The following is a 26,909-nucleotide window of genomic DNA, read 5'->3' on the forward strand; positions in this document are numbered from 1 at the left end:
GGAAAACAAAGGTACATTATATAAAATTAATAATAGTAGTAAATTAGAGAGAGATGCATGAGGGGTGTCCACTCTTAGAAATAGCTTATACAAGCCTATTCTCTTTTACAACCGACAAAGAAAATTTCTAAATGAGAAACAAAAAAAAAAAAAGGAAAACGGGTTTGCCTGTCACGAGTTAACCTCACCTAGGAGGTAGACTAGGTAAACATTTACCTTTTCATTTAAGAAGTTAGTCACTTGATTCATAATTAGAGCCACCATGCGAAGGAAATAAGAGTTGACGGAAGGGATAACCAATCAAAACCAGTGGCCGCGGGGTGGGGTTGATCTGAAACTTGACTGACCCGATATGGTTCGGGTTAGAAGAAGAATTGACCTGAATAAAAACTAAAGTTACTCACCACCTAGTCAACCCCATTCCAGATCATTGATTCTTTTTTTTTCAATTTGTTATTGCCAAAACAACATTATTTTAAAAATTTAAATTAACCCAGATCGATACTTCCCAACTCAGGTCTCAAGCCTTGCCCGAGTTATGTTGCTTGCTGTATGAAGCATCTCTTGTAAATCTATAGATGCCTCATGTAGCAGAATGGTATTATTAGTATTCACAACCCCTATAAACTACTCAACCTTTAAATCAATAGCCTTCCTCAGGCGCTCTAGTTCTCCCTAGACCCACCTTTTTGAAAACCCTAGAAACCTAAGGGGGTGAGAAATAAAAAAAAAACCCTTTCTTTTACAATTCAACCCTGTATCCTTCAATTATTTCAGGCAAGATGACAACAATTATTTTTTTTTCAAATAATTTTTTGTATCGAAATACATGCCTATAATATTTTTTTTATTTTTTAAAAATTATTTTTTAATATCAGCACATCAAAACGATCCAAAACATACAAACCATATTAAATTTTAATAAAAATAAAAAATTTTAATTTTATAAAAATACAGTTTCAATCGCGTTCCCATACTATTTCTAAGATATTGAAAGCCTGAATTTAATGTTTTGTCCACTCCTCAGATTGAAACCCTAGAAACCTAAGGTCACGTGTCGTTGAAAGGTGGGGGAAACAAAGCGGAAAGGGTTGAGACACCTAAAGCAAGGGCCTAGAGCTTAGTGTGCTTCCACTCGGGTCGAGGCTGCCACTCGGGCCCAGAAAGGGGCTGCAGATCTTCCTGAATAGCTCATCTTTGCAAGAGCAGATCATTTAGTTGGAAGGAAGACCGCTTTTTTGCTCATCTTTCCACAGCACCAATCCAATAACCTATTTGTGCGTTGCACTTCTAAAAAAATTTTAAGTTTTTTTAAAATTATATTTTTTTAGAGTAAAAGGATACTAAAAATAATTTTTTAAAAAATATTATTTTAATAAATTTCCAAAAAAATTACAATTTAAAATACAGCTGTTACTACGTTAAAAACCCAATGACTGAAATAATATGCAATATAATGCAATGACCCAATTGACTTATCATTTACTCAAACTGAATAGAACTAGGGCAGATTGACCTCATGGAGATAAAGGGAGGAACCTTCAAGGGTGTTGACCTCCTTTTAGCTGTCGAAAACACTCGATATTATCTCACATGGAATATTTTTACTTGACTTTACCAAAAATAACAAAACAAATCACAAAAAAAAAAAAAAAACTTCCCAAAAAACATAGAACATGATGCTTTGTGATAGGAATGCTGCTTATTTTAATTTGGGAAACATCAAGCACTGGCCTTTGGAAAGAGAAGCCTTATATCCGTTTGGCAATCTGGGCAGGCAAGGAGCAAAATTGTTCATACAGATAACTAAAACGCAGTACTCACATAAATTACAACAAAAAGGGTATTGTGTCGAGCGGCTTTTCCTATTCCTCAGCAATTGCAAGGGTTTACAAAAACAAGAGCTAAAATCCACCGCTATATCTACATATAATCCACTTCCAAAACTGATGGTGTTAAGCCTTTTATCATCTTCGTATGATTAAATATGACTATGTACTCCTATGAACAAGAGTCGCCACACATAGCATTTGACCAAAACTTCCTGAAGGTTTTTGCGTACCTCTCTTGAAGAACACACAAAAATAATAGGGATATGCAATCAGCTATTAGCCACTTTTTGATTCTTCTTCACTGTCTTCGCTCTCATCGCTGCAACTCCACAACCACCAGAAATATACATTCAGAAAATAACTAGATGTATAAATAACCAACATACACAACACACTGGATATATAAATCATCAAATGCATGTACTTATAAGCAAGTATAAGCCATCCTAGGTATTACTGCATCCCTGCAACAGAAACAAAAAATGTTCCAAGAACATGTATCATAGCATGGTTCACATAGAATGCCAGAGAATGTGAATTGTGGATTATGATATGTGAGGTATCAGTGCATGAGTTGTACTAACATATGCTATAAACATCACCAAGTCCTGCCCAATAATTTGTATCCATAATTTTTAAACACATGCAGATATTATTTGCAAAGTTAAGATTTAAAGGATAATGTCCATCAAAGTCCAATGGCAGATACTCCCCATTGAGCATTTGGGTTTGGCTGCTATCCAATCATTTTATTCCAGGTCCCATAGTTTGTCATTGTAATTTCTTCATCAGTATTTATTTTCTTTATATGCTTCAGAACAAAATCTGTTTTTGTTTCCTTATAGAGCTCTATTCAATCAGTACATGATATAAGAATGTCATTTCATGGATACAAACATGAAAAGCATAATTCTGTGTCATACATACATGCAAGCAATATTTACAAGTAAAGAGCGGAAGTGTGTGATTGGTATTCATAAATATACCAGTGGACAGAATATGATGGTTTATAGCAAGGTATGACAAAGCGGAAGAAATTGAAGGGTTTTTTATCCTTCTAAAATATAGCCAGCACAAACATGAAGTTCAAAAGGAGCTAAATCCCAGAACAAAACTGAATGTTCAACCAGATTACCTATATTCAGGGAACTTTGAAAGTCGCCTAGCATCCAAGCCTGTAATAAATTTTTGAGCAGCTTGAACATGGTCTGTACCTGAAAAAATAATTCCAAAGCATTAAGGAAACCTCTTAGATTTCCCGATTCACATTAAACAATGCAAAAGAATTAGAAGACCAAAAACCAGTCATTGAAAGATGAAAGATGGAAGGATCAATTTTAATCTCACTTGACAATTAAAAGACACATAATCAACAGAAAACTGATATTGAATCAATATATGAAGGAAATACCTTTTGTCATCTGGAATGCATGCACAGCACATCTTTCCGCGGCTAGCCTCACCGGAGTACTACTGTCCTTCAAACATTCAGCAAGTGCAGGGCCAATAATGGAAACATGGACCGTAATTGATGGAGGACTTGCCTGAAAAAAAAAACGCCTAATTAAAGTTCCTGAAATTAAATGTTCAAGGATTCCTTATTAGAGTAGAAACACATGAGGGCATACTTTTGCAACAGCTTTTAAAGCAGATAAACCTCTCCTTCTGACTTCACTGGAGTCATCGTGCAAAGCAGACACGATTGTCGAAATGATATCAACATATGCAGTGGCTTCAGAAGGATCGCTCTGAATCTGATGAAGTATAAGCCTTCCCAATGCCTTCGTTGAAGTTTCACGAAGAGGAAACTAATTTGCAGAAGAGCACATTCAGTAACTGGTACAATACAAACGCATAAAATTACAACTGTTAGAACTGCAATACCTTCTCATCTTTCAGGGCATCTTTAAGGCAGTGTATGATAGATGGAAACATTTGGGATGTAACAACAGAGGACGGATTGTGCCTAAGCAAGGATGAGATGGTGAGTACTGAGCCGTGCCTGGACACCCAGCTAGGAGAAGATGCTAAATTTGAGAGTAGTTCAAGCAGATCATCCAGCTGATGCTCTTCCATGTACTGCAATGTCATTTGAAACTTTGAGAAAACATAGAAGAAATTGCAAATTTTAATGGAAGAGGTTGGTAGCAATCAACAAGGAAGGTCCATCAAGAGCAAAGAAAGGTGCGAACAACATGGTGTTCTGCCCAGATACAACTTCAGCTTCTTACCACAGGTTTATTTAGAAAAACAATCTTGAGTCCAGAGATCAGCCAGCAAGTAGCACCACTACTATATCCTAATTCTAGTAACTTCTTGTTGATATGAAAACTATGGCAGGAGTGATATGGTCACTTTAGAGCTAACAACTTTAAAATACCCTCTACCATGTTTATCATGCAATTTTACAGCATTTTGTAATTGAAAACCAACTGCCTTTGAGTATTCTTGTTTCCATCTTTTTCTACTCCTTGACTGCAGCACACTGACAGGCCCAAACCTGAACAGCTACAACACTAGACTGCTGTGGCTTATTTTCAGCACCCTAGGCACTGTCCCCGACAGCAAAACTAGTAGTGTCAGGCTTGGGTGGTGTTAATGGTAATTCACTATTCAAATAAAACAAACATCAGGTCTAAGCCAGAGTTTCAAATATGTCAAGAGATTCAACACTTCTATCAGTTAAAATGAAAACATATACTTGCAAAACCAAGATACTCAGAAGTCAGAATACCTAAACCCACCTGTGAAGTGATACCCAATATGCTGGCAGCAGATATTCGGACTTGGTCATCATCATGATGAATTAAATCCTTGAGTTGACTGAAAACACGAACTCTGACAGGATCGCTCACACTTTTCCCAGCATGCTTAAGGACACCTTTTAAAGCTGTGAGAATTGCCTCCCGAACACCAGCATCTGATGCCTGAGCAACACAATAAAAGTGATGTCATGATCATAACAAAGATCAGTGAAGGGGAAAAAAAATGCATAATGACTACCAAACCTGCAAGCTGGACAGGAGGTCACTGACTAGAGGATCAACTCTTGTACTGAGTGCACTAAGCTTTCCAAGAGCAAAAGCAGCACTTGTACGAACAGTCCTGCATTTCACTCAAGATCTCATGGGCAGGAAATAGGAACTCACAAACCATAAATAAGCCAAAGTAAGAAGACATGCGTAAAGGATATATATATATATATATATATATATATGTGAAAGGAAAAAAATTTCCAATAGACCCACAAATAATTTATGAAACAATTCAACAATGGTTTGACAAATGAGCTTTTAATGTACAAACAAACCTTGTACTATCTTGTAAGCACTTGATAAATGTTGTTTGAAGCTGAGGAAGAAAAGGCCTCAGGGACATCCCACCCTTCCGTATTAAGATGCTCAATGTAGACAAGATGGCACTCTTCACCTGCCAAGGAAACCGGTCGCCTATGATCCGGATAAGAGGCCTGTAATTATAAAACAAATACATCATTGTAGTAGGTACACACGTAGGAAACTTCAGCTAATGGGAAAATAATCTTTTTATTAACAAGAGAACTATTAAAAACTATTAAATCAATGCATCAAAAAGCAATAAGCACCCCAAGCACTTAGGAACGTTAAAAATGGGAGCAAAAAGGAAATTCAAAATTTTTGTGGTCATTATGAGCTCTTACCACAAGCATACAGTTTAATGAAGACCACTAAACTAACAGCACCTACAGATAAATGATACACATAATCTGAAATATTTACAAGGTGAGCTCAAAAAGATTGAAGACATGCCATATATTCAATACCCATTTCTTTGTACAGACCATTATTTTAGGGGCACATTCTTGTGTTTCTAAAAGAATAAATTGATTGCGTGAAACTAGCAAAAATGTGATTTTACAGTAAAATTATCCTTGCTGAGAAAAAAAATGAGAAATTTCCCATTCATGAAAAAGAAGTAAAAAAAATGATCCAAATCCAGAGTTGTTAAAAAACGTTAGGAGCAGCCAATGACAAGACGTGTTGATGTTACATATCACTCAACCCTAACTACACACATAATCAGTCGATTTGTAGAAGCCACAAAAGTATAATTCACAAAAGCAAGATTTCCCAAAGACGGATGACACATTGTTAACCACCACAGTACTTTATGGTACATTAATTCTAGAAGTCAAAACTTATACTAACATTTTTCAGATATATTAACATTTAGTATAAACTAGATTTCGTAAAATGTACATGGTCCATACCCAGTGATTGGAATGACAAAATCCTTCAATGCTTTTTCACTAGTCACTTCAATAAGCTCCCCAAGACCCAGTGCTGCCTGCTCTCTTAATTCAGCAGAGCCACTTGTCAGACCCTAAAATGTCATAAGATATCAGAGAATCATCAGAAATGAGACAAGAGGCACAAATGACTATGATCAATACTTTTTCTAACCCAGTAGTCAACTAGACAAGCAAATGTATATAACTGACAGGATCATAAGACACACACACACACACACACTCACAAATGTATATATATAACAGGATAAAAACAACTTCATGAAAACAGGATGAGGCAGTAACAATACACTTCCGAAACCATATCATTAATTGCTAGTAAATCAGCAAGCATTGCAGACACATAGCATCTACTTGGCTGGTTGAGGAAAAAAATGGCCTTCCCAAGCTCACAACAAGAAATTTTTACCATGACCAATTTAACTACAGATAAACAGAGTGCATGGGAAAAAAGAAAAGTGGGAATCTCAAATCATGTTTTCTAATCTTTCTTGAAGATTTCTCAAAAATAAAAGTGAATTGTAGAATTTAACAAACCAAATCTAAAATACATGTTGCATACAAGGATGATATCAAACAAAAAGAAAAGAAAAAAGAAAAGAAAAAAAGAAGGAAAATAACAATATTCTGACAACTAAGAATAAAAAAAGAAAAGCATGAGAAGGACAACGTTATGACAGTAAGAATATAATCATCCTTACTTGAAGAAATATCGGAAGCAATGGCTGAAGGGCTTTTGGGAGACAGAAACCTGGAATGACAACTGGTCCTCCCTGCAAAAATATTGAAATGGACATAAATACCCAGATGAGTCATCCTTCCACAAATAAGACAAAAAAGTTAAAGTTTCTGTGCATTCTGTTAACAGTATCATAATGCATACCCAATTGTCTACACTGCAGAATAGTGATCACTAACCTTCTTTTTCCTTCGCTCTTTATCTCTGGACGTGGACACAGCATCACGTACTAATTTTATATATGAAGGAAGCACCTCCTTAGGAACAGAACCAATAACCCTTGATAAAGCTTCCCAAGCAACCTATTGAAAAAAGAACATTAGATACAATTTATGGAAGAGTAAAGAAGACTGAATTATGCATTTGATAGATACCTCAACAGTTGATGAATCTGAATCACTCAGCAAAATGATCAGAGTAGATATCATATTTGGTGCTTCATCTACCAAATATAACTTGCTGTATTTGAAGAAAAATCCTATCAGGTATGATGAACTTCTTCTGATCGAAGCCTGACACCATAAATATACAGAACCAAAATTAGTGATAAATACATACATGTTTGTGTGGGTGGGTGTAGAGAGAGAGAGAGAGAGAGCATGGGAGGGCAAGGATAACTGGGCTACATACCAAAGTATCCCCAACACCTTTTAGAAGTTCTGCTATCAGATACTCAACGCCTTCCTCATCTATGACCAAGGCCACTGTTTCTGCAGCCTCCTTAGCCAAAGTTTGAACATCCTACAAACTCCAGTCATTAGATAATCTAGTAGAATAAACAGCATTTTGAAGCTGTATTTTAAATGAAGGTGATATACACTAATGTCAAAAGAAGACTGATATTTAGAGTTAGGCAAACAAGAGTTGAAATTTAATATGGATTCTTCAAACTAGTTGCATACCTTGTCCTCAGCACCCATTGCAGAAAGTAAAGCAGGAAGAATAGTACCAAGGTGAAAGTTAAGACCAGGTCCTGCAACCTCAGCTAAGGCTCCCAGTGCATGTGCATTGAAGGCACTGGATACATATTCAAAGTCTTAGAAAAAGAGCAATCATAATGTGTGTTTGTGTGCATGCAAAAATTATAGCAACTCAAGGAAGCTACACATACGAAAGGGGAAGATGGACCAGCTTGGGCAAAATATGAGGCAGTACAGCTGTAGTCCTGACACTGAAATTCACAAGAACAGAAATTAACCACATTTTACAGTGGAAAAATATACACAAAAAGACTTGACTCTCAATACATAAGCTGCACAAGGCGTTTACCTCAAGATTTGTTTGAGACCATCAAGCGCCGTATCAGAGGTTTCATCATCCTCCAGAGCATGCAGCAGTGTTGGAACAATTTCATCAATTGCTTGCATTCCAGCACTCTGAATAAAGAGACAATTTAAGAGCCTCATAAATAATATCTAAACAAGAACTTAAAACAAAACCCAGAAGATAGAAATGATGTACCTTGTACAGAGTGCTGAATGCTAAGCCTGCAGACTCACGCACCTCAGGCATGCTGTTAACATATGTTAACATCAAAATTTATCATACTTTCAATAGATTTAGAAAGTTACTAGTAGAAATACTGAACTAACCTATCACAAAGGGCAGTCCGGATTGTAGGGATGAGTTCATCCATAAAACTCAATAATTGACTCTTCACGGCACTTGCCATCACTTCACTCAGACCAATGCATACACCCTGTAATTCCAAGCCATATAAGAATTACATGACAAATAACCAAAAAGTAACCTTTGTAATTTCCTTATGATTGATCAATTCTTCTATTTTTCTTGTGACCAAAATCCTTGAATAATGTTTTCTATCAACTTTGACAAAAGAAAAAAAAAAAGAAAAAATTTCCTTGATTAATGTCTGCATATCATATTGAGAGATGAGGAGACGGGGTAGACCAAATGGTGATTTCAGTGCATGCATGGTTTACATGCATATGGTTAATGGATTGAAACTTGATGATCAAGATCCCTCTGCAAGTTAGAAGCACAAGAAGCCTTGTATCTGCCTGTTGGGTTTAGTTTATTATAAAGTACTGATGGGGAGGGGAGTTTCAAGAGAGAAAGTGGACAAACTACTGCAGCTACAGATAAAAATTTTACTTGTCTTCTGCCAGTATTAGGATCCTTTAGCCCCTGGGATAGGATTGGAATGATCAAAGGAAGCACTCTTTCACCGAGCTTTCGAACAAGTTCACCCAATGCTCGTGCAGCAACCTACATTAAAAATAAAAATAAAAACGATTTTTTTACCAAATAAATACTGGAAAAAAAAAATCAAGAAACTACAATCTGAAAATAAAAGAAGCACAGACCTGCCGCCTTTCAGAAGACGACGATGCCAGAGAAGATATTAAAGTATTCATTAAAACTGGCATTATTTCCTTAAGAGTCTTAGGAGTATTGGCCACTATCGTTTTCCATACATGTAAGGCAGCCTGAACAGAGGGACAGGAACATTCAGTTTACATATATGCATAAAACACATAAAAAGCAAATGACATGCAAGAGAGAAAGAGAGATGAAAATGTGCCACTACCTGACGCACAGATAAACTGACATCAGTCCGGACCATGTATAATGCAGCAAGAATTTCATTACGCTTATCTCTTCCTAAAACCTCAATAATAGCACGTCCATGTGCTTCAGTACTAGAACCTTCATCATCACTACCCCCCTCAAGTAAAGCTTTTCCAGAAGTCCCAGCTACCTGGACATGGAAAAAAGGCAATCTCAGAAGGCTAACAAAAGGAACTTGCAAAATGGAGAACTGGAAGGAGGTGAAGTAGTATGAACCTTAAACAAGAGATCTCCTAACAATTCCACTGAGCTTTGCCGGATGCGCCAATTGTCATTGAAAATACCATCTTCAACAGCAGGAAGGAGAAGAGGCAAGGACCTAAGGATGAAAAGGAACATAATAATATAAAATAGCACACATCCAACAAAGATTGCAGATCACACGAATATGCAAAATATTCTTAAGACATAGACAGCTATCACAGACTGCATGTAACTTTCATGAAATCAGAATAATTTCAAGTTTATAGGAAATAAAATTTAAAATGCCCTAGAAATAGCAACATGTTTTGGCCCCAGTCAGAAATTCTAAAGTGATTTTATGGCAGGAACTTCAAGAAATTTCAGTTCCAAACATGTAGGAACAAAAGTAAATTTCAATCCAGCGCCAAGAAAATACAAAAGAAACATGGCAAGACTATGAATGCATACGTTGTTGCATAGTGCTCCACCAGGACATGGCCAGCACCCAATGCTGCATCACGAACAGATTCATTCTCATCTGCAAGACCTGTACGAGCAAACCAGCCACTTTATTATAAGCTGGGTTGTTCTACTACTACCAGTACTGGAAAAAAAAATCCACAAAGAACATTTATATTTAAAAAAGGAATTGAACAATCTAAGCGACCAAAACAACAAATATCCTTCAAAATTACTGAACCTACCATCTAAAATTGCAGGCAACACCTGCTGCAAATAATTCTGGAATTGAACACCTAAAGATCTTGGCAGATACTGCAAATAAATTAGCATAGAAAGGACATAATCAGAGACGGGTCATAAGCAAAATCCAAAGTGGTTTGGGGAAGAAAAAAAAACTTTATTGGACACATTTTTTATGAGAATATTAGCTGGCACGAATTAGTTCACCTTGAAAAGTGTTAAATATCCATCACGCACAGATGCCTTTTGATGAGAACAGTTTCGGATAATATCAGGCAGCACATGTTCAAAGTATCCTGTGCCAAGTGCAGATAGAACCTGGAGATAGATAAACAAAAGCCCCGAACTTAAGTATACCCGATTAAAAGAAGTCTGCAAATTCCGAAAACTAGTGTTTTCTTCAGGAAGTATAACTTCATAATCATAACAAGTATTCATTTTCAGATTAATTGCCTTCGTCTAAACACAATAGACGTAATAGCTGTGCTATTGTCATATTAATTGCAGAAGACTTGAAGAAACCTTATGTATATAATGAGCTGCTTAATTAAGTGAAAAAGTGGTTCAGTACACAACTAGAGTAACCAATAATACCTCACTCAAGCCTTGAGCAGCTCCAGAACGCTCAACGTTACTATTATCAGTTTTAAGAGAGTCAAACAGCCAAGGAACAAGATCAGGGAAGTTTTCCTCGCCCATTCCTCTTATAAGAGATCCAATGGCCCTTGCTGCCACAGACCGAACTTCTGGAATTGGATCCACAAGAACCTGTTCTTATTCAAAATCAAAACTTAATCATAGAGGACAAATGGTATACAAAATATGTACGCAACTCCAGTGATAACGGTACCTTTTTAACTTCAGGAAGAAGCAACCCAATGTAAGGAATCATATCCTTCGGTTCTGTAACCAATGAACACATGTTTCCAACTATTTGTGCAGCTTTCTTTTTAGTTTCAGCACTCCTCTCCCTAAGACCCCTATGAACTATAGGTACCAATAGTGCAAGTGATGGGGCATCAATTGAATTAATGAAAGTTGTCTGCAAGAAACCAAAAGGCATTTAGTGACATGAAACAGATTAAAATAAAACTGATAAACTAAACAAATGTTCATCCATAAACCTTTTACCTGGAGGAGAATATCAAGAGAATATTTTGTATACTCATTGGGGTCTGTTAGGCCCATGAGAAGCGTAGGGACTAGAGAAGATATTTCTGGATTCTTTATCACACTCCCGACCTGGGATGACATTATGGACAGTTAGTCATGAACCATTACGCATGAAGAGCACATTGTGGACAATAAATCACAAATATATATATATATATATATATATATATATAACCTGCTGGAGTGCCATTTGTCCTGCTGACTGGACTTTGGGATGCGTATCAGTTAAAACCTAAATTTGGAAACAAAATTCCAAGGTCAAGAATTTTTGTTTATTTAAAGAAGGCTAAGCAACAAGGCTTGTGTATGCAACTATAAACCTCCGTCAGTTTGGGCACGATAGTAGGAAGGCATTGAGACAATTGTTGAGGAGCACAGTATGCCATAGCACCAAGTAGTTGTACACTGCTTTGCTTTGTCCGCCAGGCTTTATCCTCAAGACCCTGAGTTTAAAAATGTACAGGCAACAATTTGATCAGTTAAGCACTCTGAAAGCAGTGCAACATAATCCAAATAGTAAGACACAGCAGGACAAATAAACAAAAGGAGAAAAAAATATAATATTACAAAACACTGTCAACAACACAAATAACAATACTAATAAAGAATCATCCTCACTGTGACATTCATTCTATCTTTAGAAAAAAATCAAAGACAGTAAAACAAGGCACAAGCACAATAATGGCAAGCAACATAGTTCACTTTCACCTCTGCTTGTCAATATCTGCTGTATTTATCTTAGTCAACTAGCTAGTATAAAAAGCTATTTGATTCAATTCAGAACACAGCTAACAGATCATAAATGTCCACCATCCAGGGAAATGAAAGAATTTTATTATCCAACTGATGTATCCGTACTGATCAAGCATAAGAGTGCAGTATAATGAGACCTAACTACAATCATTACATGATTACTAGTTAAATTATCAACTTTTAATACAGAAAATTTATCGCTATGACAGAATAAAAACCGAGTCTCTATCCATAGCATGGTCCCTCAAGATTTAGAAGAACTATATGACCGGTTCAATTATTGTATCTTATCAAACAAATGTGCTGATTATGTAACAATTAAATCCACAAAAGGCACCTTTAGAATCGATGGAAGCACAAGCTTCACCCCCTGTGCACTAAGTTGAGACATCATTGAACGAGCAGCACATTCAGCAGCTTCACGAACTGCTACAACTTGGTCAGAGAAAGAAACCAAAAGTAACGGCAACATTTGAATCACATACCTGGATAAAAACAGGAAAAATAGATGCATCAATCATACAAAGAAATCTGCACAGACAACATTGCAGTCTTTAGGCTACAATTATTTATACATACGGTTCAAACAGTTTTCCAAGTGTTTCACAAAAGCACTCAAAAGCCAGTTGAGCTCCTTCACGATGTTTTGCTGAACTCCTGTAGTTTGAAAGAAACACAAGCTCGTCAAAGACCAAAATTAAAAAATACAAAGGTGAATAACTACAGTAAGAAGCGCTATTTGGCTTTGGCTTGGCCCACACTATGACAACTAAATGAACAAGAACCCTATTGGAAAACAATTTTATTCTTGACAACCAATCACTGTTCATGTCCACAAACAATAAAAGAAGGATCAGAAAATTTTTAACTTGAGGAACTACTAATATTGCAAAATATGATTAAAGAAAATGACCAGAATCAGAGGAATATAACATTTTAATAAAACTAAAACCAACCAGAGTGTGAATATACCTATCTGCAAGACTTTCCCTTATTGCAGCAGTAATTCCATACTTCTTCAAGCAAGATATTCCATATCCCTTGACCACTCCAGCAAGTCCAAAAGCTGCTCCTCGGCGTTCCCCATATTTGTCACTATTCATAAGTTGATCCAATAACCTAGAAACAAGAGCAGGTGCATCATCCTGATGCAAAAAAAAGATATGTTAGGACAGCTTGTAAACCCAAACATAACAACATGAAACTTCAGAAATATACTGCCTCTAGTTCATTTTTTTCGATTTGGAGATGGAAGAATTAGAAAAGGACACGAGCATCAATATATTACAATAACTGAATGCATCGTTATGAGACTTAGATTTTAATTTTAGGCAAAAATTGCTTCATACTTTCTTTGACTGCATTAGTGGAGATAAGCAAAACGAAACTGCCCGCTGAACAGCCTCTGATGGAGTATTCAAAACATCCAGCAACTTCTCCACCACTGCATGGACTTTGGGATCATCCTGCAAGAAAATACAGATGTTAAAACCAAACAAGAAAAAAAGCTTGATGAATTTGCTATGAAAGGAACACTGGCACAAAAAATCAGACCTTAGCCAAGTGTTTTGCCAAGGCTCCAGTAAAAATAACAACACCCTCACGAACCAAATCATATTTTTCCTCATCTGATGCCTAAGCACAAGAAATTATATGAGAGGGACAAATATAAAAGGTTAAATAATCTTTAATCATTACATCAGAGTCTATCCATCTATAGAATTCATTAAGTATGGAAACATAATAAAAAAGGTCAAACATGTTATGATTTAAATGAAGACTGACCTTCTTGTTCAGGTAGTTCTCAAAGATTGGAAACAACAAGGAAACATTGTCTCTTCCATGCTTATCAATAATTATGATGCCAGCATTGATCATTCTTCCTCGAACATCTGCATTAAGGTCACCCTACAACATAAAAGGGTTAAAAAAAACAGAGACACTGATTTATTCAGACCAATTTATAGCTAAGATGACAAACACTTCAAGGCATACAGGATCGTCCATGCCAAACAAAATGATGAAATGAAAATGATGATTCTCCTTGATATGAGGTAAAAATGCAATAGAAGAGTCCAAAAATACGCTTTAAGAAAAAATAATATAGCTTTCTTCTAATTAATGAATAGATAGATATGGAAATCTTAATCTACTAAGAAACATAGCAGATCAGTACTCCATTGGTAACAGCAGTGTTTTCTGGGTTAGACAATAACTGCAATGAAAAGCTCTTTAAGCATCAGTGTAATATTAAGTAGTACTTCGATTAAATGACTGTAGCTACCTAGTCTCCAAAAATGGATGTGATAATTTGGGTAAGTAATTATTTCTTAACAATGAGCCAACTTAATTCAAGCAAAATGGCAAAGCAAATCTTACCAATGCTCGTGATATGAGGAATGTCATAACAACAGGGAGGTCTTTTGTTCTTAGAACATCAGCAGCAGAATGTAAAGCCAGTGCTATTCCTTGTCTGCCCAGCCAACCAGCATCAACAGTATCCTCACCAAAACCAGCATCCCGGATATATAAAGAAAATAAAGTAGAAAGAGATTCCTGAGGAGATCAATAACAAAAAAAATTAGAAAACAGCACACAGAAGAAGAATCGTAATTTTGTCACATTAACCTGTATAGTATCTGGATTTTCATCCAAAGCAGCAGCTAATGCCTCTGCAGCAGCCAACCGCACATTGTAATCAATATGAGAAAGTGCTTTGAAAAGTCCAGAATAATTGGTCCCGAAGTCATGTCCATAGCGATCCCAAATATCCTCTGCAGCTTCAGCAACTAACTGTAAACATGGAGTAAAAAACAAAGTGAGTGAGTTCAAATTAATAACAAAAACAAGCGACTAGATGAAATAATTAACCATTGAAAACCAGTATGATAATTTAAACAACTAACCAATGACTTAAAAACAACAAGGTAAAATAAGTGAAGTTTAAGATGGAAGAATGTTACAAGATCAAGTTCAGAACCATGTAATCTATATAATTGTGAACATGAAGAACAGTATCTTTTGGAGGATACATTGCGAACACAAATTAGTATGAGAACATATTGCCATAACAAGGTGGGCACTCATCAACACGACGGGCTGGCATGACTGGCACAAGAAGTCCCGTGCCATGGACAACTATTTCTTATTCCCAAAGGGACCAAGAGATACCCCGTGCATGAAAATATAAAAAATAAAAAGGAAACCAATAGAAAGTTTGAAACCAACAGAAAGTTTTAACTGCTCGCAACCATACAAATCAGAGACGTAACAAAAGTGGTTGAACTTGCCCTGATTCCGTATAAACTTAATCAAATTGCCTGCTAGGATCAAATCCACCAATTATATGATGGCAGTTAAAAGAAAATCACCAGATGACCAAAGAACTACTTGTTAATTCACCAACTAGAGCATGCAAGTTAGCTGTTTGTATTTATTGTGCGTTTCCAGATCCACTATTTGACTGGACCGTAAATTGTTAATAGCCCAGTTCACAGAACTTCCAGGTTATGTTCAAGCAATCAAACAAATCATTGATGACAGTAACTTAATTCAAATGTCTCAGAATACTTCTAAAATGAGCAATCATTATATGACAAGTGAAGATCTTTCTAGTGAATTCAAATGCAGGGTCACAATTGAAGTCACAACATTAAGTTGCTCAATCATTCAAGGTCTTAAATAGATGTTTTGATGGCTGTTACACATGCCCTTGTATGATAAACTTTACCATATGCATATTAAGTTTAGCTAAACCTCCAGGAAGGTTACAACATTTAAGTTACTAGAGAAGCAGCGAATAACAGACACAGATCAAACTAACAAACTGGGAAAGGACCATCGACACATAAAAATGCATTTAACCTCTGGTAAATTTACCAGGAAATATAAAGTATGACTGGCATTGAACATGATAGGCAAATTAAGGGTAAGGATAGAAGTAACTTAAAAATCTACAGGAGATCCTTGAATCCAGAAGGAGAGTTGAGATATCTAAAGTTGACTAGGCAATACTAAATTGCAACATTATCCAATATAAAAGTACGATGCTTTATATAGGGGCAAAACAACCATATCTAAATAGGAAATAGAATCCTAGCTAAGAATAATACATGTTGAATAAAAAACTAAGAAACACCCAAAGCTCTTAAATAGACAGAATTATAAATTGATGATGATGGCAGAAAATATGAATTCAGAGATGCAGAAAAAGAGTGAAACAGGGAATTTATTAGTGGATGTCTCACAGCACGCAGTACATTTTAAGCAATAAAATATCAAGCCATGAGAATCTTCAAAGTGGAGGAACAAGTTTGATGCACTCGCAAAAACATCGAAAAAAAATGCAAGGTTGACATTTATAATTACACGTCAAGGGGAAGAAAATATAGGTGAACAATCAATAGAACAGGTGATAGAAATAAGCTATAGAAACTATCCACTGGACTATTTCCTGTTAAACAACGAAAAGTTCATTACCAAATTCAATTAGATCAAAGAAAACCACAACTGGCAAACCAAACCTTTTCTGGATCATGTAGAGCAATCCAAAGACTAGTTGCAACCTCAACATTCTCGGGGACAGATCGGCTGGCAACTGCTGGAATACATTTTATGGCATTTAAGCAGGCCATTCTTACATGAACATCTTTTGCATACACTCCATACAGAGCCTGTAACCATAAATATTTGAAAATAAAATCATGGAAGGTTAAACAGAGTTACATGAACAATGAAACCAAAGTTAAAATGTATCATCATACAGGGGCAACTTCCTCTGGTTGTAAGCCAAGGCACAATTCATTTAATGCTGGTCCAATAGAGCCCTGATAGGCAGGAACAACACCTAGAACATGATAAAGAGCCTGCAACACAAAGAGAGAATTATATTGCATGCAAAAAGAAAACAGACAGAGAAATCTGAAAAATCATATATATCACATTGGTTAATCAAAAACAAAAGTTTAGATATCTAACTGATAGCATTCGAAGTCTAGGAAGGGGTAACAGTGGATCCATGTGCAAATAGAGAATACGAAGCACATCATCATGAAGTCCAGTCTTCTTGGGTGATAATAGAATGTGCTCCATTATCTGACAACAATGACATCACATATAGATTAACAAGAAGTTGCAATCAATTTAGTTGTACATGATAGGGAGGAAAACTTACAGGAAATACAAAAGTAAAAGAATCTACAGGAAGAGGTCCAGGTTTACAAGACACAGATAAGCCATTAATTATTCTCTCAAAAAGACCCAAAGAAGGACTCTCATTGGCTTCCCCGTCACCAGCTATTGGAATAAGATCCAAGAAAACACTGACATCCTTGGTCACAATAAGGCGTAGAGCAGTAGCAATGTCAAGAGCCCAATGACAAAGAGGTGCAGCTGTACATCTTGATAGCTTCACCAAGGTCTCATAAGCCATGTCACTCACTATAGGTGACTGTAGCAAAGGGTCAACAAACTTAATCTGATAACATGCACAAAAGAAGAGGATTAGGACCACATCGAGGAGCTTAAAGTATAAGAAGAATAAAAACCCTTAACGATACAAGCACTGAAACATACTTTAAATCACCATATCTAAGAGAGAGAATCAGAGCTCATATGAGAAATAAATTAGGACCACCACGGAAGAAATTCTCTAACATGAAAAATATTGTTTCCGAACAACCATCATAAAATTAAAATAGCAAGCGGGCTCTTAAAATGAACAATAGCAAGCATTGACATGCCGTTCTTTCCCATCTCCTAGCATGCAGATGTTCATACAATAAAAGTGATCAAAGCTAATTGCTGAGGAATTGGGGATCAGAAAAGGAAGGGCGGTTGAAGTTTAGTTTCACAGTGACCATTTAAGAGAACTGTAGACAAAAGGAAAGGCAGTTGAAGTTTAGTTTCACAGTGACCATTTAAGAGAACTGTAGACTAATAACAACATATGCTGCAACTTCGCATCAAACATTTTTATCTTCGCATAAAAAAGAGTAAGTAGAAGAACAGTCACATTCTGACATAATGCTTGTGAGATATCACCTGTTTGTCTATACATCAACAAAAGTAACACAAAGAAAAGCAGGTTGCATGACACGAACCAGGGAAGGTAGCTGACTGTGTGCAAATACAGGGTTAGAGATGGCCATTTCCCCAAGAGCTCTCAGCATCAACGAAAGGTTGTCCTGTATACCTCTAACCTTATCTCGTACAGCTGCCTCCTCCTTCAGCAATAATTCACGAGCCTCTTCTTTTGCTGTCTTTCCTTTATCTACAAAAACCAGAGACAATGAAACGAAAGCATGTTAAGCAGGAAATAATTTTAATCAATACCAGTATCAATTAATTTACCAAGTGCAAAATAACATGCCAGCTTTCTTCATCGACTTCCCAATATCCTTTCTCCCCATACCAGCAGCTTCTCTACCAGTTGGTTCTCTCTTCACAAACTGATTAGAATTGACATCATCCTGGGAAGAGAGACACAGTTACAAACGAAAATAAGAGATTATTTCCTGCTTAACATGAAAAGGAAGCAAAAAAGTAAATGAATGAAAAGGAATAATAACTACCGTGTCATTGTGGTCCTCGTACATCCGAAAACGGCCCTTCGCCTGTCTTGTGTTCTTAGAAGCAACAGATTCTGCAACATAAACGCCTTGCTCACTAGAAAGCATTCCTTCAGGGGTGTGAAAAATCTGAGAAAAAATTTACAAATAAGTAATACAAAACACTAGGTCAAAAAACACAGAAAACAAAAGAAATTCGGTGACTAAGGCTAGCAGATTATAGAATGCCATCGTAGCAACAAGAAACATGTATCCTTACATAAATACAATGAACCAGAGGGAAAATATATGGGAAAAAGAATTGATAGTATAAAAGTGGAATTAATATGCTCCTGCACCTAGGCTAGGGCCATATTTTCATTGCCAGAAGTCCTCAAATGACATCTTCTCATCTAAACAAATAATCACTGGAATTTCTGAATACACAGATTCAGTAGTGGCTGCAAGTAAATATCAGCTTAATAATATATATTTTCACGTTAACAAAGGTCAACGCCCAAGAAGCTCAATCAACCACATGACGCATGGTCACCACAGCTGTCATTTGTGTCTCCAATCCTGTGCTGGTCCAGAAACAAGAAATGGAAAAGGCCTAAGACATGCTCTGGTCCCGGCCAATGCACACCCAGCAGTGAGCTAAAATGTCATCCTAGTGCACAAAGTCAAACAGATCTAACAACCATACAGAAAGAGCCACTATGACAACATATCCCTCCCAAGATTGGAAAGCTGAAGCTGACTCTGGAAAAGACAAAATGACAACATATCCCTTCCAAGATTGAAAAGTATATCTCTCATTTCAAACATGTATAGTCTACAAGCATCAAACTTGAGAATAACATTGCTATAAGAAAGTGACTGATACTATATTTGGCAAATCCAGTACTGAGCAATTAAGCGTGTTTAGGAACAGTACTCGAATATCACTCTCTGAAAGCATATCATGTGCATAACGGTCTGGAAGATTTTTCAATTGCTGGCAAGGAGAACAAGAAAATTATGGTCAGCAGTCAGCAGTAACAAATATGGCCAATTGGCCATAATTCATTAAGATTTCATTTAAAACAGCACAGTGGATATATAAGTAACAACCTTTTCAAATGCCAAATACATATCTCTTGGTGTTATGGACATCAAAGTTGATAGAGAATATATTGCTGCTTCCTGTTCTAGCGGATTCAAACTTGCCAATCCCATTGGTCCTAGTAGACCCTAACAAAAACAAACTACAACAGGTTAGTGACTGAAACAATGTATGAACATGTACTCTTGGCAACATTGCAGCTTGCAAACAACAAAAATGCTAAAACTGCAATTGATTGGAATAAAACCTAAATCTAGAGAAGAGAATGCTATAAATCAGCAATTAATTCACACAACAAGATCAATCCATACTGCAAAACCAATTCCAGTTGTAAGTAACCATGCTCATGACAATACATTAAACCACCCCTCCCTCTGATAAAAAAACCCTTTGGTTGCTGATTTGGAACCACCATCGACACACCAAATAGAAAATTAAAGAATTTCAATGATGAATACAGTTAGCAAATTATAAAGATTGAAATTTAATTTTTCAATATGCAGTTGATACTCTTGACTACGGATACAGACTATATATACTGACAATAGCACAAGTCAAATGTATAAACCATTGGCATTTCAAATTGACTCCATCCAAAGTTATCGATAAAATCTCAAACTTCTGACTATAGGCCTGAGATTGAGAGCCACAGTAAATAACTCAACATATATTCATTCTGGAAAGTGCATAAAAGATGTAAACTACCTACTTAACATTTTCTTCTCAATTTCAAAAAACAATTTGAAGCTTATATGATGGAAAAGAACCTCAACAGAAAAATATTCAAATATAGAGATCATTAATATTTTGATTAGATAAGCAGATCTACCAAAGAGGCAAAAAGTAATAGTAAAGGCAACTACACAGCAACATCCATAACTCAAAGTTTTACAACATCCTTTCTGCAAATTTAGGAGTAGGGCAGGCAGGAGAGGTAAACAGGGCAGACGTAGAATAAGAATAAGATGGTGCTAACAAAATATACTACTAATATTTCCTATCTTCTGCAATTATGAAACAGGATAATTGCTCTGTTAATAAACCTAATTTACAACTTTCTCAATCAAGTCCATGGACTTTCTTTTTTTTTCATTTGAGTACACCAATCGTTTCAGAACCTCCAATCATGTACCTCCATCTACTTTCTGTCACCTGCTTAGTTATTTGATGATAGGTCCTGTGGCCTTGAACTGTTGTTGGTACACAAACTTTCACTTTATCTCAATTGAGTATATAGACTTTAATCTTTCTTATCTTGATACACCAACTTTTTTTATAATGCCAATTAATTACTTTTGCCAATTTTTCATTTTCTAATGTGGTTTTTTTAGTACAAGTACCCTCCATGCTGATATTGTATTTAATGATAAAAAATGTTTTAAATTAAATAAATCCTTTAAGTTAACGATAAGCCATCTAAGTTCTACACTGAGGTTAAAAACTATTTTATGATTAATCAAAACTAATAAATAAATTATTAGTACAATTCAAATATTTATTATTTTAATAAGAGAAATGGAAAATCATATGATTGAAAAATAAATAGGAAAAACCAATGGATTATTATAAAAGTACCCAATTGGAACAATCGAAAAGGTCAGTATACCAAAATGAAACCGAATATAATACAGTTCATGTACTTGATTGAAACAATTGCAAGTTGGTGGACCAACATTGCAATTTTACTTTACTAAAAGTCAAAGGACACATAAGCAGAAAACATAGCAATTAACAGAAGTTAGATGGGAGTACATGATTGGAAGTTTTAAAAAATTTGGTGTACTTGTTCGGAAAAAAAAAACTAAAGGCCATGTACTCAAAGTAGAAAAAGCGTAGAATTGGTGTACTAATAATGTAAGTCACTTTATGAAACTAACCCATATAATGTCTGCAATTGGAAGGGCACACTGTTTACATATATTTTACTAGCAAATCAAATAAGTTTCATAAAAAAATCAAGCTCAGTTTTAATACCCTGATAAATTCACCATGAAAGTAATGGAGACTAATCCATTATATATATGAAGTCAAGTTTTGTTGTTCAGGCACTAGAAACACTAAAAGAAGCTAGTGAAAATGTAAACTCCACTCAAAATTGCCATTGGTTATTGTTTCCATAAAACAAGGAGAAATAAGAAGCTGAGTTTTACCTTGCACAAATTCTCAACATCAGCAGAAACAATGCCAATAACATCGATCCCAAGTCTTCGCAAACACTTAAGGAGCCTCTGCAAATGGATAAGAGGACAAGGGGAGAGATGAAATTATCATAAAGATAGTTAGCATTTAGGTCCGAAGCCTGAAATAAGATATGGCCATGTTGGCTGTCATCCATTAGTCTAATAGCTTATATCCTTGTTAGAAAAATCATTAACCTCTCATGCTTATCCAGAGCATTTTCCACTTAAGATATGGCATGCCTTAAGCCATCTTAATGTTACTTAATTAATTCATGCTATCTCAGCAAAACACAATTCTGAATGGCTTAGAACTAAACTAACACATGCTTTATCTTTTCTTCTATTTTACCGTCTAATTGATTTTGATCACCCATGAAATAATAAGACAAAATTGAGTAAACTGGGCTTTGTAAGGAGGAACCCTTTCCCTCAGCCTTGACAATTGAATCTTATTCCCTATCAATCATACAAATCAATACAGAGGAAGTGTTCAGATCAATAAATGATTCAGTGTGCCACTTTTCCTCCAATGCATATTTCCAAGGATACAAAACAACTTCAAAAATTTATTATGCCTGAACAGCTTGAATATTATCTCAGCATAGGGAATTTACATCTTGAATTACATTTAGCTTTATGATAAACCATAATCATAGATATCAATGCCCTCGATAAGAAGTTTCCAGGAAAACCATTGCAATTAACTTCAAATTTAGAAAAAAGGATGATTTGTAGAGAGGGAGAGAGAGCTACCTTCCAAACCACATCTCTTTTTGCAGTGCCGACCATACATGGGTGATGCGAACATAATATGACTTGTGTAGATACACTTGGAGAAGCAGCCAGAGTTGCACATGATATTACTGCTAAAGCCTTCACTAATACCTCAACAGATGGAAGAAATGCAACTTGGGCGTCCAATGAATTATCTGAATCACTACAGACACATGTAATCAGATTCCATATGCATGGTAGGATGGGGGAACATTAATGTAAGAAAACTAGAACAAGAAAAATGCATCCGAATTTGAATCACCTATAATTGTAGTGAAAAGATATCAAGTCAATTGATTGACATTCAAAGTGCATGTTTTCATTTTGTATATGTTACCAAAAGTAAGTTGAGCAACATATGTGACAATCAGCATTTAAAAAAAAATAATCATAAAGGGTTCACCACACATCACAGTTATCACTCTCACTTTGGCCACCAGAAACCAAAAGGGTTAAGAAGGTTGTTAAGCTTAAGAGTTACCTGGTCCCCAAAAGAGAGAGTCTCTCTCCAACTACTGAAAGAAAATTTGTGAACTCCAGTAAAAGAAGTTCAGATAACAACGGGATAGCATTAATTATCTTTCTGGTAGCAGCATATGACATCTTTCTAACATCCCAACTTGGATGGCATAGTAAGAAGACCATCAACTGCACCCAATCAATAAGCAGTTAGTCACGTACTCTAATCAGCTGAAGGAATTTTGTGCAGCATTACAAAGCAGTACCTGGAACAGTAATTTCACTGAAAAAGCTTCCAACACTCTGCCAGAAAATAAAAGGGCCATTTAAAAAAAAAATTAAAAGCTATGATAGAGAATGTGGAGAGCAAATGAAGATGAACCTGCGTGAATGTTCCACTAGCAGCACCTCAAGAAGATCAACACATGCCATGCAATCCTCATTCGACAATTTGGAGGCCTATGGGCCACCATATGTGAAATTAAAATAAAAATAAAAATAAAAAAACAACATGAAACATTAAGGAAAAAGGAGAGGATAAAAAACAGAGTCAGTGAAAAGTTACCAAAGAAATTGGAACAAGGGAAGGTTCATTTTGAGATATGAAAGACCATATCTTTTCCTTTGCTAGAGTCTCCTCTGAGAAACAATGAAGGAAAGAAAGGGAAAATCAACTAAAAGACAATAACATCAGAAGCCGAAGTAACATGAATGCATAAAGGAATACTTTATTTCTTATCAATGACAACAAGATAAAAGAATAAACAACTGTACAAGTAATACAACATGAATGGAGAAAAGGACTATGTAAAGCAGTCTCTTATCAATGAAAACAAGAGAAATGAATAGAACAATTGTATGAGTACTGGCAGTAGTTATGAAAACCTGCTTTGATATCTGTCGAAGCTATCTTCCCAACAACAAGCAAAGCATATACCCCATCCAATCGCTGCACTGCTTTGGTGAAACCAGTTTTTACAAGTTGAACAAGTGGTCCAAACAAAGATGATATCTGAAATGCAGCATCAATAAGTTCCATTTACGTGATGGAAACATCATCTTGGAGAGGGATGACAATAATTGACCAAAGTTACCTGTAAAACAGCATCAGCATTTTTACATATGACCTGAAGACATCGAAGATGCCCTCTTCTCAAAACTTCCTTCTCTTTAAGGCCAGCAGCAATAAAAGAAACTAAATCCAGTTGGACAGAATCAGCGGAGCGTGCTGCCCAAGAAGCAACGGCTGACAAAATTGCAAGCTTTACCTCTTCGTTTCCTGAAAATCAACCATTAGAGATGAATGAGCACCCTAGATGATAAGATGGAAAAATAAAATAAACAGCCAAGCAACTTATAAAAAAAAGAGTGGGAAGTAATATACAGACAATCATACATAAAAATTATAAAAAAGAGATTTCGATATTCACTAATTAACAGGAGTAACAATTAAATATAATAGACAATAACAGTCAAGGAGTTCATCCAGTAACACATTACCCTCCTCCTTGTAGCAAGATAGAAGGAAACTGCATACTGCAAGCACGAGACTGTTTAAAAATTTTCCATCAGGAGCATGTGATAATTCTTGCACAGCATTGAACATGCCAGTTCGTTGATATGGAAATTGCAGTCTTCCTTCCGACCCTGATCACATTTAATGAACATAATCTCAGCCAATTTTCTAATAGGTTCACTACTTTATCATCTCAACCATAATAAATCAAGTTTTAGACCACTGCAAGAAACAATTTTCAACTCCAAACCTCCAATTATGGCTTTAACAGCATTGAACATGGCTTCTAAAGCATCAGGATTACTCGACTTCTGGCTCAAACACCGTACTATAGCCAATGCACCAACCCTTCTACCTTCATCAGCATGCCGAACCTGTGATAATACTACTGAAAGAAGTTCGATCCCATACTTGCTCAAATCAAGATTGACCGATTCCAAAAGAACCCCAACCGCTTCCAACACAATCTCAGGGTTCCGCTTCAACATTTTCACCGATGACGGTAACACTACATTCTGAAAATCCTCATGTGACAAATGTCTAAACAGCGGATGAAAACACTCACTAAGCTCTTTTACTGGCTTTTCTCTAGCATTCAAAACCGCTTTCAAGTATATATCCATAAATATAGACTGCACAAATGAAATAACAACAACATCAAAAACTAACACCACAAACAACAACTAACATCCCATAACACCACAATAACCCAAAATCAAACAATCTCTAACCTTGCATTGCTCAAAACGAGAACTTGATGCACTCGAAAACTCAAGTAGTAACCGAATTAACTCAGGACTTTCTTTATATGCAACCCGCCCGTTCTTTAATTCCTCGATGTATGTCTTATAAATATCGGGCGACTATCACAAACAATCAAAATTCAACTTTAACATCAATAAAATCGAATTTTTTAAAAAAAATGGAAAATCAAACAAGAACCAATTAATAATCATCTTCACTAAACCTGTGAAAACAAGTGAAAGAATATCCTTTTGCAGGCTCTTCTCTCCCGAAATGATCGTTGCATCACAAGATTAACCAATCCAGCCTGCGCAGAAGCTACTCTAGAAACTGCATTTTTAGAAACTGAACTGAATTGACTTTTAGTTAACAACAAAACGGACCAGTTAAGTAGCCTATAACATCCAACATGTGATTGAACTTTCAATTGCTTCTCCATTGCCTGAACAACCGCGCCGGCGAAACTTTTCATGAAGATAACCTCATTTAATGACTTGATAATCACATCATCGACTGCTTTTCTCGATCGGCGATCATCGTATATGAATAGAGTCCGGAAAATGGTGTCCACTAACGTCGATGCTAGTTCGACTGTCATCTCTGCGTTGGCGAGAAGGGAGACGACATCGTGACGGAAGATCCGGATGCGGAGTTTGGTGGAGGAGGTGGAAACAGAGGTAGAGAGGGAAGTGAGGGAGTCCGCCATTGTTGGTGGAGATCCGGATTAGGGATTTTGAAGGTCCGGGGAATGATTGTAGTATTTAGAGTGTAGGGTTTTAGAAAGAGAGTGGCGTATATTTTCTGCAAATGGCGGTTGTTGGGCTCTTAGAGGGAATTTGGTTGAGGCCCATGGCTTGTTGAATTAACTTTAATGATAATGATAATCCACGTTTAAGTATTGTAGTAATTATGTAACGTGTGCATGCCTTTTTATCGACGATTATACATGCATCAATAAGATGGTGATTTCGTTCCAAGATGCGGCTCGCGTCCACAAAGTTGATATACGGTTTGTTTTTATATTTTAAAAATATTTTTATAAAAATTTAAAAAAAAGTTGATTTTTTTTATTTCAACTCAATATTTTTTTATATTTTTTAAATTATTTTAATACGCTGATGTCAAAAATAATTTTTAAAAAATAAAAAATATTATTATAATACATTTCCAAATAAGAAGTATTTTGAAAAACAATCATTACCACCATACTCTAAACAGTCAACCTCAAACCTTATGGATTTGGCTTATTTGTTTTTGTGTTTTAAAAGTATTTTTTAAAAAAATTAAAAAAATATTTTTTTTCTTTGCTTCAAATTAATAT

At 35.9% G+C, this 26,909-nt stretch overlaps 1 protein-coding gene across 20 annotated transcripts; it reads right to left on the reverse strand.

Moving 5' to 3' along the window:
- Positions 1-1,683: 1,683 nt before the first annotated feature.
- On the reverse strand, positions 1,684-26,403 carry LOC118056965 (protein ILITYHIA). Of its 20 annotated transcripts, none has more exons than XM_073406900.1 (59): positions 25,812-26,396; positions 25,576-25,707; positions 25,095-25,476; positions 24,829-24,975; positions 24,423-24,607; positions 24,214-24,340; positions 23,894-23,967; positions 23,711-23,787; positions 23,595-23,631; positions 23,351-23,517; positions 22,849-23,032; positions 22,066-22,143; positions 19,924-20,043; positions 19,748-19,807; positions 18,835-18,960; positions 18,633-18,732; positions 18,364-18,533; positions 17,436-17,738; positions 17,240-17,356; positions 17,026-17,127; positions 16,786-16,935; positions 14,891-15,055; positions 14,642-14,818; positions 14,048-14,170; positions 13,817-13,897; positions 13,612-13,728; positions 13,235-13,407; positions 12,842-12,919; positions 12,600-12,747; positions 11,830-11,952; positions 11,685-11,741; positions 11,468-11,578; positions 11,187-11,378; positions 10,931-11,104; positions 10,544-10,654; positions 10,339-10,408; positions 10,103-10,181; positions 9,668-9,770; positions 9,411-9,581; positions 9,187-9,309; positions 8,975-9,088; positions 8,452-8,558; positions 8,321-8,372; positions 8,129-8,235; positions 7,971-8,030; positions 7,762-7,876; positions 7,490-7,600; positions 7,234-7,371; positions 7,039-7,161; positions 6,822-6,893; positions 6,082-6,194; positions 5,143-5,301; positions 4,868-4,937; positions 4,577-4,759; positions 3,717-3,911; positions 3,461-3,640; positions 3,244-3,376; positions 2,968-3,046; positions 1,684-2,151 (listed from the first exon to the last, which is right to left on the reverse strand). In XM_073406900.1, exons 1-59 carry the CDS (start codon positions 26,292-26,294, stop codon positions 2,109-2,111), a joined length of 7,851 nt encoding a protein of 2,616 aa, XP_073263001.1. In that variant the 5' UTR covers positions 26,295-26,396; the 3' UTR covers positions 1,684-2,108. The 20 variants fall into 20 exon arrangements, 10 of the variants coding, with proteins under 10 accessions (XP_073263001.1, XP_073263002.1, XP_034925306.1 ...); XM_073406901.1 differs by having other exon boundaries at positions 4,841-4,937; positions 7,039-7,116; positions 25,812-26,395; XM_035069415.2 differs by having other exon boundaries at positions 4,841-4,937; positions 25,812-26,395.
- Between the last annotated feature and the right edge of the window lie 506 nt (positions 26,404-26,909).

The sequence above is a fragment of the Populus alba genome, chromosome 19 (assembly GCF_005239225.2).
Source record: "Populus alba chromosome 19, ASM523922v2, whole genome shotgun sequence".
NCBI lineage: Eukaryota > Viridiplantae > Streptophyta > Magnoliopsida > Malpighiales > Salicaceae > Populus > Populus alba.

Bases quoted from the DNA above. Each gene is read 5' to 3' on its own strand.
- LOC118056965 (XM_035069415.2), bottom strand. From the start codon at position 26,294: ATGGCGGACTCCCTCACTTCCCTCTCTACCTCTGTTTCCACCTCCTCC. The intron at 11,105-11,186 runs GTACCGTTATCA...GAATAAGAACAG, and splicing joins TTCTTCCTGAAGTTAAAAAG to GTTCTTGTGGATCCAATTCC. The intron at 7,162-7,233 runs GTATCTATCAAA...TTTTTTCAATAG, and splicing joins CAGATTCATCAACTGTTGAG to GTTGCTTGGGAAGCTTTATC.